The following is a 15,565-nucleotide window of genomic DNA, read 5'->3' on the forward strand; positions in this document are numbered from 1 at the left end:
TAACCTTTGACACACTTACTAATCAAGAACTTATTAAACTCACTTCGGCCATATTACACCGAGATACAACACTGGGTGGCACGGGAGGTCGTTCCTGCCTGTGGCCATCGAACTTGCAGCTCCTCCCATGGAGGGTCAGACACCCTGAGCCAATAGAATGGTCCTGGACTTATTTTCCATCTGGCATAGTTTGCATTTTGTTGTTTGATTGTTTGTGGTTTTTGTATTGCTATATTTATGCTCTATTCTTGGTTGGTGCGGCTGTAACAAAACCCAATTTCCCTCGGGATCAATAAAGTATATCTATCTATCTACTTAAATATATCCAGTGACTTTGCCTCCACTGTTGACTGTGGCAATGAATTCAACAGAATCACCAATCATTGGCTAAAGGCTCTCAGCCAACAACTCTCTGTTCAAGGACAGAACTGCTTTGTGAATGTGTAGTTTCCAGGTATGGGCTCTTGGGAGAAAAGGCTCTATGTACCAGAAATGAAGTTTAAAAAATTAATCCTGCATACAAAATCTGCAAACCACTTCTCCTCATTATGTTGCCTTGTGAGAAAGTCCTGTCGTCAGTTTTATAAGCTCTGTTGCATAATTCAAATTATAAGTTTGTGAATATGTAAGAAACACACCCTTCCCCTTGCTTACCTGTCCAGGTTTGGTATTTTCACAGATGTAGGCTTCATGATCCCTGACAAACTCTGGTGGATTGTCATTGATGTCAAGGACTTTAATTGAGACTGAAACACTTCCAATTTGTGTGGGATTCCCTGAAAGGAAACAAACTTTTACAAGTGGGAATCCAAATGGAGTATTTAACTAAGTTCACAAAACTGATCATGATTCATAAACAGAACAGATTCTGCAGATGCTGAAAATCCAGAGCAACACATACAAAATGCTGGAGGAACTCAGACGGTCAGGCAGCATCTATGGAAATGAATAGACCGATGACGTTTCAGGCCGAGACCCTTCATCAGAACAGGAAAGGAAAGGGGAAAGATGGCAGAACAGTAAGGTTGTGGAGGGGAAGGAGGACAAGCTAGAAGGTGTCAGGTGAAGCCAGGTGGCTGGGGTGGGGAGGATGAAGAATGAAGCTGAGGATGATGGGTGGAAAAGGCTGGAGAGGAGAGTGCACCATGGGAGAAGGGGAGGGAGGATGGGCACTAGGGAGAGGTGACAGGCAGGTGAGAAGAGGTAATTTAGAAAAACAGTGAGGATTAGTCCCTTCCTGCCCTTTGAGCAGCGTGGCCCAGCAGCCCACCTAGTTAACCCTAGCCTAATCATTGAACAATTTATAATGAGCAATTAACTTACTGACCGGTACGACTTTGGGAGGAAGCCACAGCACCCGAAGGAAACCCATGCAGTCATGGGGAGAACATACAAACTCCTTACAGACAGCAGCAGAACTGAACTCCACACTCCGACACCCCAAGCTGTAATAGTGTCATGGTAACTGCTATCTAAAGAGGCCAGGGCGGGGAATTGAAGAAAGTCGAAGGGGATGTGGGAAAAATGCTGAAAGATGGAGAAATCAATGTTGCTGCCATCAGGCTGGAGGCTACCTGGATGGAATAAGAAGTATTACAACTCCAACCCGAGGGTGGTCTCATCATGGCAGAAGAGGAGGTCATGGTCTGACATGTCAGAATGGGAATGGGGATAAGAATTAAAATGGTTCGCCACAGTTTTGCCAATGAATTGGAAGTGCTTGACAAAGCAGTACCTCAATCAACGTTGGATCTCACCAATGCAGAGAAGGCCGCATCGAGAGTACTGGATACAGTAGAAGACCCCAACAGGTTCACAGGTGAAATCTACTTACCTGGAAAGACTGTTTGTGGCCCTGAATGGAGGTGAATGGGCAGGTGTAGCACTTCTGCCACTTGCAGGGATAAGTGCCAGGCGGGATGAATGGACAAGGGAATTATGAAGGGAGTGATCCATATAACCATATAACCATATAACAATTACAGCACGGAAACAGGCCACCTTGGCCCTTCTAGTCCGTGCTGAACTCTTACTCTCACCTAGTCCCACCGACCTGCACTCAGCCCATAACCCTCCATTCCTTTCGTGTCCATATATCTATCCAATTTAACTTTAAACGACAACATCAAACCTGCGTCAACCACTTCTGCTGGAAGCTCGTTCCACACAGCCACCACTCTCTGAGTAAAGAAGTTCCCCCTCATGTTACCCCTAAACTTTTGTCCTTTAACTCTCAACTCATGTCCTCTTGTTTGAATCTTCCCCACTCTCAATGGAAAAAGACTATCCACGTCAACTCTATCAATCCCCCTTATAATTTTAAACACCTCTATCAAGTACCCCCTCAACCTTCTACGCTCCAAAGAATAAAGACCTAACTTGTTCAACCTTTCTCTGTAACTTAGAAGATGAAACCCAGGCAACATTTTAGTAAACTTCCTCTGTACTATCTCAATGTTATTGACATCTTTCCTATAATTCAGTGACCAGAACTGTACACAATACTCCAAGTTTGACCTTACCAATGCCTTATACAATTTCAACATTACATCCCAACTCCTATACTCAATGCTCTGATTAATAAAGGCCAGCATACCAAAAGCTTTCTTCGCCACCCTACCCACATGAGATTCCACCTTCAGGGAACTATGCACCATTATTCCTAGATCTCTCTGTTCTACAGCATTCTTCAATGCCCTACCATTTACCATGTATGTCCTATTTTGATTAGTCCTACCAAAATGTAGCATCTCATATTTTTCAGCATTAAACTCCATCTGCCATCTCTTAGCCCACTCTTCTAACTGTCCTAAATCTCTCTGCAAGCTTTGAAAACCTACCTCATCATCCACAACACGTCCTAACTTAGTATCATCTGCATACTTACTAATCCAATTTACCACCCCATCATCCAGATCACTAATATATATGACAAACAACATTGGACCCAGTACAGATCCCTGACGTACACCGCTACACATTGTCCTCCAATCTGACACACAGTTATCCACCATTACACTCTGGCGTCTCCCATCTAGCCACTGCTGAATCCATTTTACTACTTCTATATTAATGCCTAAAGATTGAACCTTCCTAACTAACCTTCTGTGTGGAACCTTGTCAAAGGCCTTACTGAAGTCCATATAGACAACATCCACTGCCTTACCCTCGTCAACTTTCTTAGTAACCTCATCAAAAAATTCAATAAGATTTGTCAAACATGACTTTCCACACACAAATCCATGTTGACTGTTCCTAATCAGACCCTGTCTATCGAAATAATTATATATACCATCTCTAAGAATTCTTTCCATCAATTTACCCACCTGCGGAAAGTAGAGAGTGAGGGGGTGGGAAAGGTGTGTTTGGTGGTAGGGTTCCATTGATGTTGGCAGAAGTTGTGGAGCATGGTGTGTTGGATACAAAGGCTCATAGGATGTATTGGAGGACAAGAGGAACTCTATCTCTGTTGAGGTGGCAGGAAGATGGGCTGAGTGCAAATGTCCATGAAATGGAGGAGATGCAGGTAAGGACAGCTTCTACAGTGGAGGAAGGGAAACACCATTCAGTCAAGAAGGAGTGAAAAGGAAAGCCTTATCCTGGGATCAGATGCAGAGAAGACGAAGGAACTGAGAAAAGGGAATGGCATTTTTACAGGAGACAGCGTGGGAAGAGTTATAGTCAAGATGGCGATTGGGAATCTGTAGGTTTATAACAGATATAGGTAGACAGATTTTCTCCAGAGATGGAGACAGAAAGATCAATAAAGGGGAGAGAGGTATCAGAAATGGATCAAGTGAATTTAAGGGTAGGGTGGAAGTTGGTGGTAAAGTTGATGAAATTGCTGAGCTTAGCATGGGTGCATGAAGCAGCACCAATACAGTCATCAATGTAATGAAGGAAGAGTTGGGGCACATTACCAGGGATGGCTTGGGACATGGTCTATTCCACGTAGCAAACAGAAAACCAGACATTGCTGCCACCCACGCAGGTGTCCATGGCTCCACCTAGAGTTTGGAGAAAGTGGGAGAAGCTGAAAGAGAAATTGTTCAAGGTGAGGACTAGTTCTGCCATACTGAGCAGGATGGTGGTGGAAGGGAACCGGTCAGGTGTCTTTTTGAGAAAGCAGTGGAGAGCTATAGTGCCTCCTTGATGGGGGATATTGGTGTATAGAGACCAGACATTCATGGTGAAAATGAGGCAATCAGGGCCAGGGAGTTGAAAGTTGTTGAGATTAAGAGTGTGTGAAATGTTGTGGATACAGGCGGGAGGCATTGAACCAAATGGGCTAAAATGGAGTCAAGGTATGCAGTCACGAGCTCAATATGGCTGGAGAAGGACCCAGACAATTGGGTTTCTGGATCCTGGGTAGGAGGTAGAAGAGATCAGTACAGGGCAAGGGAATCATGAGATCGGTGGCACTGGATAGGAAATCTCCAGAGCTGATGAGTTTAATTCCCGTCTATGTTGACCAAATATAGTAATCACTTTGCAGACACTTCTGTTCAATCCTGTGAGCCCAGAATTTTGCCTCTGCAAACTCAGATGTCATTTAAAATCTTTAACATTTATTCTAAACAATAACATCTTCCTGGCATTGAAGGCCTTAAATCTAGGCTCAGGCCTTCAGTGCTGGAATCGAATCCACTACCTTCTGGCTTCAAAGTATTTCTGCTGTCCAATTGCAATCTTGTCTTTAAAGTATAGCAGGTCAAATAACTTGTCTCAGGGATCAAAATAATTTCAATATTATGCTCTTGGCTCTCCATGCAGTCATTGGAAACCCACACAGATGCTAATCAGGATTCTCTGCGCACGGTCATGCCTGGCCTCAGCATGCAGTTGAATCAGAGAATCAGGTTTATAATCACTGACAGATGTCATGAAATTTGTTGTTTTGAGGCAACAGTGGAGTGAATACGTTAAAAATATTGTAAGCTACAAGAAGAAATATATAAAAAATAAATACGTAGTGTAAAACGAGACCAAAATTACGAGGTGATGTTCTTGGACCATTCCTGTTATGTGCTGGTAATAAGAACCTTTTCTACACGTAACAGAGATAAGCACATGAGGACTTGGTCCTCCGAAGTTACAAAATACTGCTTGATCATTTGCTTATTCAACCATTGTGTTTTACATATTATGTAACAAGGAACAAGAGAAAACTATTGCTTTTGCTGTGGAATGAAGCCTTCAGCTTCAGAAGCACTTAAAGGGGACATTTTAGGAATCAATTTTCCCAGTGCAAGGCTTACTGATTTCTATTGCATAACCTGCAATGTGCTAATCTCAACACCTGTGCATAGCTGTGTGCCAGAACACTATTTTATAAATTTCACCATATTGTTTCTAAAACAGAAAATTTTCCACTGGGGTTACGTTTGTGATCTTGACCTTATTATCACTAGCACTAAAAGCCAATGAAGAGAGTTTTCCTATAAGAGAGCTTCCCCTGTTTTAATTCTTCTGTCAGATGTCCATTGAATAGCATCCCTGCAGAGTGACATTATCAAACTGGCTCAACAACCGATCACATTAAAGAACCCTCACATTCAGCAAACTAGGAAGCAAAAAGCCTCAATATTCAAAGAATATTAAAACTTTATACAGAATGTAAAGTATAGATTGGGACATATGCAAATGATTAAAATATATAACTATAAATAATTAATAAAAAATTAAAAACCTTTTACTTTATTGATATTCATCTCAGGAAATTATAATACACATATGGGAGAATAATTCTTTCAGTGATTGATTTCATATAAACAAATGTTTCCAGAGAACATTACACCATGCCTACTTTGTGCGTAGCTGAAATTCACATCAGAATCAGATTTATCATCACTGAAGTTTGATATTTTGCAGCAGCAGTATAGTGCACCACATACGATAGTAAAATAAAAAATACTATCAGTTACAATAAAAACCAAAATAAGTAGTGTAAAAAAGGAACAGTGAGGTAGTGTTCATGGCTTCATGGACAGTTCAGGAATCTTCCTGAGAAGATTACAGGTTTGGTGTAGGCTTTTGAAAGGCACTTAATCACTGTCAACAAAATGGCTGTTTGTAAGGAGTTTGTATGGTATGTTCTCCCCATGACTGCAGGGGTTTCCTCTTGGTGCTCTGGTTTCCTCCCACATTGCGAAGACACATGGGTTAGTAGGTTAATTGATCACATGGGGTGGTACAGGCTGGCTGGGCCAGAAGAGCCTGTTGCCATGCTGTATCTCTAAGTAAACAATTGGAATATCTGCACTAAATTCTTAATGGAGAAGGCTCTCAACGTTGCAGTTGCTTTTACAGAGTAGGTTTGAGTAAGTGGTAGTGGTAGATTCAGACCATCGTGAATAGTACAGTGGCACAGATAGTAGAAAGGTCTCGGCCCAGAATGCTGACTGTTTATTCATTTCCATAGATGCTGCCTGACCTGCTGAGTTCCTCCAGCATTCTGTGTGTTACTTGTAGCCCTGCTACCTCACAGTTTCAGTAATCTAATTCAGCACTGGATGTTGGAGCTATCTTTGTGGCGTTTACATATTCTCCCTGCTACTCTCTGGGTTTCCTTTGGGTGCTACTGTTTCCTCCCGGTTGGTGGGTTAACTGACTTCTGTAAATTATCTGTAGTGTGTAGGTGAGTGGTGGAATCTGGTGGCGGGAGGGCAGGAATTGATGGGAAAGGGGGAGATTATAATTTGGGATTAATATAAACGGGTGCTTAATGATCGGTGAAGATTTCGTGGGCTGAGGGCACTGTTTCCATGTTGTGAAAATCCATGAAATTTACAAGATCATTAAAAAGGATATAATGTACCCCCACAAGGGGCACATTACACTGTAAATACACAGGCTTTTAATTTCAACACAGCCAGATTGCAAACTGTCAATCAAAAACTCTCTATCCATACCCGTGCCTTACTTTTGAAATTGAATAATTGTTAATTATTGCAAATTCTGTGCTATAATAGAAAGGGAGTTAATTAACTGGATTAGTAAACTAATGGCATTGACTGAATGACCCATTGAGGGAAGTTCAAATCATATCACGGTCCCTAGAGAAATTAAATTTATTCAATGAATTATATCTGGAATTAAAAAAAAACATACAGCAATAATGATTACAAAACTTGCAGGTCATTGCAAAAACCCATTTGGTTTATTCACATTCTTAGGGAAGGAAATCTGCAGTCCCAGCTTGGTCTGCTTGACGCTTGACTCTGGATGCTGAGCAATGTGGCGGACTTCAAACTGCCCTCGGAAACTGGTCAACAAGTCACTCAATTCGTTTCTAACTGAACAATAATGTATCAGCAATGTTCACACTCCATCAACGTCAAGATTGTTGTTTTTTTTAAGCTTGTAGGGATGGTTCTGGGGCACAGAAGGGACAGGGAAGCAAGGGAGCTGGAAGACAGGCCTCTGGTTCTGCTCGACATTCAAAGTCCTGGTGATGAAGTTATCCACAGCCTGGGCCTTTGCTCAGCACTTGAAGGCTAGTGATGTGGGCATCACTGCTCCAGTGACATGGACGGGTGATGAAGGACATCCGTCAGGCTCTCCCAGGTCAGTGGTTCCCGGATTGGATGTCTGTGCGAGAAGAGGGATGAGGAGGCCTGAGGGCCGGTAAGGTGGCGTGCCTGGAGTTTGGTTCTTTACCGAAGATTGAAGCCTGAAGGTCGATTGGAAATCTGGAAGTCAAAGCCCAAAGCCCGAAGCCTAGAGATTGTACATGTGTGTGGATGCAAGGGAGGAAAGCAAGTTGTTTTCTTGCTGTTGCTTTGTTGCTTGTAGTGTCCTGTGATGCTCTGCTGTGCATTGTGGGCATGTTACGTTGATGTTGGAATGTGTGGCGACACGTGCAAACTCCCACAAATCATCCTTAGTTATGTTTGTTGTTAACACAAACGGCACATTTCATTGTGTGTTTCCATGTTCATGTGGTAAATAAATTGGAATCTGAATCTGAAATAATACTCGAAGGTCTCCTTGAGAATTCACCTACTCCCATACATTTTTTGCCCCATCTGTCCTTATTGGCTTGCTTGCCATTTGGCAAGTTCAACTTAATTAAACAGAATGTCAGCAATGAAAAGAGCATATGATTCTGAACCAGATATCAAGCAGATACTTACTCATTTCCATTGCAAGGATTGTGATATTATGCCAAGAAAGATCTTCTCGGTCCAGTGACTTTGCAGTCATTAGAGCTCCTGAGGCGATGTCAATATAAAAGGATCTTGTAGGATCGGTGGATCGCTCAATTGAATACCTTACAATGAGAAGTGAGAAAAGGAAGAAAATACCTTCTTAATAAGATGCTTTAATTTTTTTAAATGAAAATGCAGAGAAAAGTCACTAAGAATGAAGCTTAGGTAATCACTACTGTTTCCAAACTTCTTCATGCTAATTTTGTTTCCTGTCATTTCGAAGTCAGTGGGTTGTTCATGTGCAAATATTAAGAAAGATTATGAAAAGAACAGGATTGATGTCTTTCAATCAACTTCCCTATTTCACTGCTCTCAATAAACTGCACTACATGATTATGATAAACTTACATTCTTCAATTCTCCTCAAATTCATTTCACAGGTGTGACGAGAATACACATAAATTAAGATGTTTGCTGGCCTGGGCTTGCAACAGTGGCATCAGCAGTTGGTCTGCCACCTGTCCTCAGGGGAAGGAGAGATGAGGAACAATGAAGCAGCATTTGGAGGTGTTAATGAAGGAGCCATCAGTCTGGGTATTGTCAAGATCAGCTCCCCCTTTGAACCCTGAACTGTTTGAAGTGATGGACAGGCGATCTGGAGATGTGTAATGAAGGGACGGGAGAGAGAGCTGTCTAGAGCGGCTCCCCCTTTGAACCCTGAACTGTTTGAAGTGATGGACAGGCGATACCCCAGCAGGGGGATAAAAAGGGACAGGTTCGCTAAGGCAGGACACACACACGACACTCGAGGTAACGAGACCCTGGAAGCGGTGCGCCTCTCACGAGTCGGTGGGAAGCTCTTGAACGGCTGATCGGGGGATCGGCCTTAAACGCACAGGGTGGAAAGGTACGATCAGCAGGAACCCGATGTGTGTCCACCCTCGCTTGGGTGCCGGGTTCACTGCAGAGGATCGACCACATCTGGAGGAGGGGTCACAGTCGGTGACCCCAGGTGACATCACAAAGGACCCGCCCGAAAGCTGCTTGTGAGCAATATCGCCAGTCTGTGAGTGGAAGCCGTTCTGAATGATCAGTCGTTCTCGTTCTCTCTCTCCCTCCCCCCACGTTGTCCATCGCCATGGCAAAGATTACTGCGAACTGAACTAAATTGGACTGAATTTTGTGTCACTTTGAAATTGGTCATTTACCCCTAGACAACGATAGAGCTTGATTGATGCTGTCATCTTAATTCTGTGCACATGTGGTTTTATCATTGCTGAACTGTTGCATTTATTATCCTTTTGATTACTGTGTTGCTTGTTTCTTTAATAAAACTTTCTTAGTTCTAGTAATCCAGACTCCAACTGAGTGATCCATTTCTGCTGGTTTGGCAAACCAGTTACGGGGTACGTAACACATGATAAATATGGGAAAAAACTGAATTACAGTAAGTACTGTATATATCTATTAGATAGTTATGTTAAAATCAGTAGTGCAAAAAACAGAAATAAAAAAATAGTGATGTAGTATTCACGGGTTCAATATCCATTCAGAAATTGGATGGCAGAGGAGAAGAAGCTATTTCTGAATCATTGAGTATGTGTCTTCAAGCTTCTGTACCTCCTTCCTGATGGTATCACTAAGAAGGGGGCATGTCCTGAGTGGTGGGGGCCCTTAATGATGGACATCGCCTTCCTAAGGCACCACTCTTTGAAGATGCTTTGGATACTACAGGGGCTAGTACTCATGATAGAGATGACTAATTTGACAATTTTCTGCAACTTACTTTGATCCGCCGCAGTGGCCCACCAACACCGTCCCCCATGCCAGACAGTGATGCAGCCAGTCAGAATGCTCTTCACAGTACATCAATAGAAGTTTTCGAGTGTTTCAGGTGACAAACCAGGTCTCCTCAAAGTCCCAATGAAATATAGCCATTACCTTGCCTTTTTTATGGCTGTATCAATATGTTAGGACTAGGTTAGGTCCTCAGAGATATCGACACCCAGGAACTTGAAATTGCTCACTCTCTCCACTTCCGATCCCTCTGTGATGACTGGTTGTGTTCCCTTGTCCTACCCTTCCTGAAGTCCACAATCAGCTCTTTGGTCTTACAAACGATGAGTGCAAAGTTTTTGCTATGACACCATTCAGCTAGCTGGTATATCTCACTCCTGTACGCCCTTTCATCACCATCTGAGACTCTGCCAACAATAGCTGTATAATCAGCAAGTTTATAGATGGCACTTGAGATATGCCTAGTTACACAGTCATGGGTGTAGAGAGTGTAGAGCAGTGGGCTATGCACACATCCCAGTGTTGATTGTCACTGAGGTGGAGATGTTATTTCCAATCTGTACAGATTGTGGTCTTCCGGTTAGGAAGTCGAAGATCCAGTTGTGGAGGGAGGTACAGAGGCCCAAGTTCTGTAACTTTTCAATCAGGTGTTAAATGCAGAGCTACAGTCAATAAACAGCACCCTGACATAGGTACTTGTATTGATAAACAACAGTCTGACGTAGGTATCCTGACATTTGGACTATTTATGACATCTCTCTCTCCTTTCTTCTCTTTCAGTTCCCAGCTCAGGAGACAAATCATTCAGTGACAGTTATTACAAACCCTCACCCCCATCTTCATTACCCATAATTCCACTCTCATCCTGCCTCTCCAGAGACGAAACAGGGGTAGAGTTCCCTTGGTCTTTACCATTCACCCCACCAGCCTCCACATCCACCACACATTCCTCAATGTTCCTACCAGCTACAAAAGGATCCCGCCACCTGTCACATCTTTCCCCTCCCAGCCCGTTTTGACCATGTGGGTTTTATCAGGGTGCTCCAGTTCCCTCCCACATTCCAAGGATGTAGCTTAAATTGTGGACGTGCTTTATTGGCACCAGAAGCAGGGTGACACTTGCTCCCAGTTCATTTTTGGACTGAGTTGGTCATTGATGCAGACAATGCATTTCACTGTATGTTTTAATGTTTCAATGTACATGTGACAAATAAAGCTAATCTAATCTCATCCTTCCCTCAGCACCTCCCCTTTCAACTGTAACAGTGTGTCTCCTCCAACTTCACTTACTGCTTTTGGTGGTCTTGAGGGGCCAAGTGCGGATTAGGTGATTGCTCTGCCAAGCTCCTGTGTTCCGGCTGCAGTGGCGAACTGGAACTTCCTGGTTGGAGGCCATTTTAATTCTCTTCCCTTTTCCACACTGACCTGTCTGTCCTCTGCCTCCTCCACTGCCAGGGTGAGGTCAAACAAAAACTAGAAGAGCAGCAGCTCGTATTCTGCTTACGCTTTATCTACATTCCATTATTCAATTGTCCAGCAGGCAGGCCAAGGAACTTAGTAACCAGCAACCATCACTGCAGGTAGACCTCTTCAATAAGCAGGTAACTGAGAGGGAGGCACTTGGGACCTTGAATTTCCCCATGTGGCTCAGAGTAGCAACATCTCCTTTCATGGTCCCTTTATCATAGAATTCCAGAATATTACAGAAGCTGAACATTTGGACCTTCATGGTATAGGTGGCCCTTTGAAGGAGTTGTTGAGCTGGCTCTATATCATCTACAAAATGGACATCTCCCTTAACTCCTGCCACACCCGTGATCTCTCTCACCAAGAAGGCAAAGGAACTTGACAACTCAGTCCTGGCTTGGAAACATTCTGAGCTGTCCTAATGTGGGGTTTTGATCTGAAACGTTGACAGTTCCATTCCCTTCCGGCATTGATGCTGAGTTCCTCCAGCAGATGTTTGTTGCTCCTGAAGTAGGAGCTTCCGGGTTCCTACTCTTCTCCATGTTTAAGTCCGAGAAATCCCTCCTCAACAGTACTGTGAGAGCGACTGGACCAGGAGGATTGTGATGATTTAAGAAGTCGTGTCACGACAACATTCTCATGGGCAACTGATGACGGGCAACAAGAGCAGGCATTCTCAAGGACGCACTCATCCTGAAATATTAATTAATAAAAAAAACTCTCCTGCTTCTCCACACGACTGTGTAATTTATTTTCAAGTCATGGTCATTGAGTTGTAGGATCATGCAGCACAGAAGCTGGTCCTTTTGGCCAATCATGTGTATGCTGACTATTAAACACCTCTCCACACATTCTGTATAGTTCCTCCCCATTCCCGTCAGCCCCTCCCCGCAATTCTTCTGCCCCATCCCAACCACACTGGAGCAATTTATAGGCTCACTTAACAATGTGTTGATCTTTGGCCTGGGAAAACATAGGCCAACAGGGAGAAAGCTGCAGACTCCTCACATACTTTCCCCGAGCTGCTGAAGCAGAGACAATCTTTTACGATTGAGTCTGCCATCACTCCCCCACTTCAGGCAGTGAGCATGCTTGATACATGCTTTTTTAAAATTTCGTCTTGTCACCTCAAGATCTTCTAACAGTTAGGTACAGGGGAGATCATTTTCCGTGATGTTGCTGGAAAATTGTCTATGAGGTGCCTGTTTCTGCCTGGTTCTCAATACACTCCTCATTATAATGTGAGTATAACGACGATTAAACCTGATCAAAGTAAGATGTGTGGCATGGTGGGGTGATGTTGAACAGTTAAAAGTTTCTTTTGGCATCCCTATCATAGACCATAGAATATTGAACACCAAAGCAGCATACAGGTCTCTTGACCCATGGTATTGTGCTGACCTTGTAACCTACTCTCAGATCAATCTAACCCTTGCCTTCTACATAGCCTTCAATATTTCTATCATCTATGTCATAGATGTCCCTAATGTACCTGCCTTTACCACCACCCCTGGCAGGCTGCTCCACACACCCACCACTCTCTGTGTAAAAAACTTACCTTTGACATCCCTCCCTATATTTTTCTCCAATTATCTTAAAATTATGCTCCCTTGTATTGGCCATTTCCAGCCTGAGTAAAAGTCGCTGGCTATCGACTCCATCCATGCCTCTTGTTATCCTGTAAATGTCTATCAAGTCATATCTCATCCTTCTTCACTCCAAATAGAAAAACCCTAGCTTGCTCACCCTACCCTCATAAAACATGCTCTCCAATCCAGGCAGCATCCTGGTAAATCTCCACTGAACCATCTCTAAAGCTTCCACATCCTTCCTACAATGAGGTGACCAGATCTAAACACAATACACCAAGAGTGGTCTAACCAGGGTTTTAAGGAGCTGCAACATTACCCTGTGGCTCATGAGCTCAGACTCCATCTAATGAAGACCTATATCCATACACCTGCTTAATAACCCTGTCTATTTGCGTGCCAACTTTGAGAGATCTGTAGACTTGTAAAGCACAGGAAATTGTGTCTGGAAGTCTGGGACTGTACTCATCCCCCAGTCTTGCTGTCAGTGAAATGCTGGGACTGTCTCTTTTGGACAGAGACCCTTACTTCAACCCTAAGTGTCGTCTCTAAAACATCCAATTGAAATGCCAGAGGAACAGAGACTTAGAATTTCAATATGAAATAACCATTAGTCCCAGAGGCAAAAGTCATTAAAAAAAAATTGACTCCATGGAGCATTTTGAGCCAATCAATTACATCAAGTGTTATCTCCAAGGGTCCTGCCTAGTCTCATTTCATTCCCCTGCTGGCTCCTGATACTATTTATTATGCCTTCTTTTTCAAACAGCTATTGAATTCCCTGTTTAAATAATTTATGTTTGCGGCAACAACAGCGGTTTTTGGCAGAGATTTTATGATTCTAACCACAGTCCTTGTTTAAAAAAAAACATTTGAAACATCCTTTTGATTCTAATATATCGTTAGCAGACACGAGGAACACACATCAAAGTTGCTGGTGAACGCAGCAGGCCAGGCAGCATCTGTAGGAAGAGGTGCAGTCGATGTTTCAGGCCGAGACCCTTCGTCAGGACTAACTGAAGGAAGAGTTAGTAAGGGATTTGAAAGTGGGAGGGGGAGGGGGAGATCCAAATTGATAGGAGAAGACAGGAGGGGGAGGGACGGAGACAAGAGCTGGACAGGTGATAGGCAAAAGGGATATGAGAGGATCATGGGACAGGAGGCCTAGGGAGAAGGAAAAGGGGGAGGGGGGGAAAACCCAGAGGATGGGCAAGGGGTATAGTCAGAGGGACAGAGGAAGAAAGAGAGAAAAAGAATGTGTGTATATAAATAAATAACGGATGGGGTACGAGGGGGCAGTTGGGCATTAGTGGAAGTTAGAGAAGTCAATGTTCATGCCATCAGGTTGGAGGCTACCCAGACGGAATATAAGGTGTTGTTCCTCCAACCTGAGTGTGGCTTCATCTTTACAGTAGAGGAGGCCGTGGATAGACATGTCAGAATGGGAATGAGATGTGGAATTAAAATGTGTGGCCACTGGGAGATCCTACTTTCTCTGGCGGACAGAGCATTGGTGTTCAGCAAAATGATCTCCCAGTCTGCGTCGGGTCTCGCCAATATATAGAAGGCCACACTGAGAGCACCGGATGCAGTATATCACCCCAGCCGACTCACAGGTGAAATGTCGCCTCACCTGGAAGGACTGTTTGGGGCCCTGAATGGTGGTAAGGGAGGAAGTGTAAGGGCATGTGTAGCACTTGTTCCGCTTACATGGATATGTGCCAGGAGGGAGATCAGTGGGGAGGGATGGGGGGGACGAATGTACAAGGGAGTCGCATAGGGAGCGATCCCTGCGAAAGGCGGGGGGGGGGAGGAAAGATGTGCTTAGTGGTGGGATCCCGTTGGAGGTGGCGGAAGTTATGGAGAATAATATGTTGGACCCGGAGGCTGGTGAGGTGGTAGGTGAGGACCAGGGGAACCCTATTCCTAGTGGGGTGGCGGGAGGATGGAGTGAGACCAGATGTGCGTGAAATGGGGGAGATGTGTTTGAGAGCAGAGTTGATAGTGGAGGAAGGGAAGCCCCTTTCTTTAAAAAAGGAGGACATCTCCCTCGTCCTGGAATGAAAAGCCTCATCTTGAGAGCAGATGCGGCGCAGACGGAGGAATTGCGAGAAGGGGATGGCATTTTTGCAAGAGACAGGGTGAGAAGAGGAATAGTCCAGATAGCTGTGAGAGTCAGTATGCTTAAAGTAGACATCAGTAGATAAGCTGTCTCCAGAGATCCTTTTGATTCTAATATATCGTTAGCAGTACAACGGCAGTCACCCAATGAGATTATGCACTTAGGTTACACATAGATTTACACTAACAGCCACTTCCATAAAACAATGTGATAGCGATCCTGCCCCAGCTCACCTGCTGAAACCCTCATCCTGCTTCAGAAACCTCTCAAGTTGACTATACTGGAGTACTTTAACAATCTTCTTCTTTCTACCCATTTAAATTCGAGGCTAATCAAATATCAAATGCCCAACCCTTAACTTCTATTGTTGAATCACCACAAAACCCATTTTCATCTTCCTTTAACAATGCCCATCTTCTGTAGCTTATCAGGTCTTACCA

At 43.8% G+C, this 15,565-nt stretch overlaps 1 protein-coding gene across 1 annotated transcript in view; it reads right to left on the reverse strand.

Moving 5' to 3' along the window:
* The window catches only part of LOC140212482 (cadherin-20-like), a 196,880-nt gene that overhangs the window by 21,247 nt on the left and 160,068 nt on the right, over positions 1 to 15,565 (reverse strand). Inside the window, exons 8-9 of the mRNA XM_072283345.1 lie at positions 8,136 to 8,272; positions 655 to 776 (exon numbers count right to left, since the gene is read on the reverse strand). Coding sequence (XP_072139446.1) covers positions 655 to 776; positions 8,136 to 8,272 — 259 coding nt within the window. The remainder of the gene's footprint in view (positions 1 to 654; positions 777 to 8,135; positions 8,273 to 15,565) is intronic.

The sequence above is a fragment of the Mobula birostris genome, chromosome 19, assembly GCF_030028105.1.
Source record: "Mobula birostris isolate sMobBir1 chromosome 19, sMobBir1.hap1, whole genome shotgun sequence".
NCBI classification, from domain to species: domain Eukaryota; kingdom Metazoa; phylum Chordata; class Chondrichthyes; order Myliobatiformes; family Myliobatidae; genus Mobula; species Mobula birostris.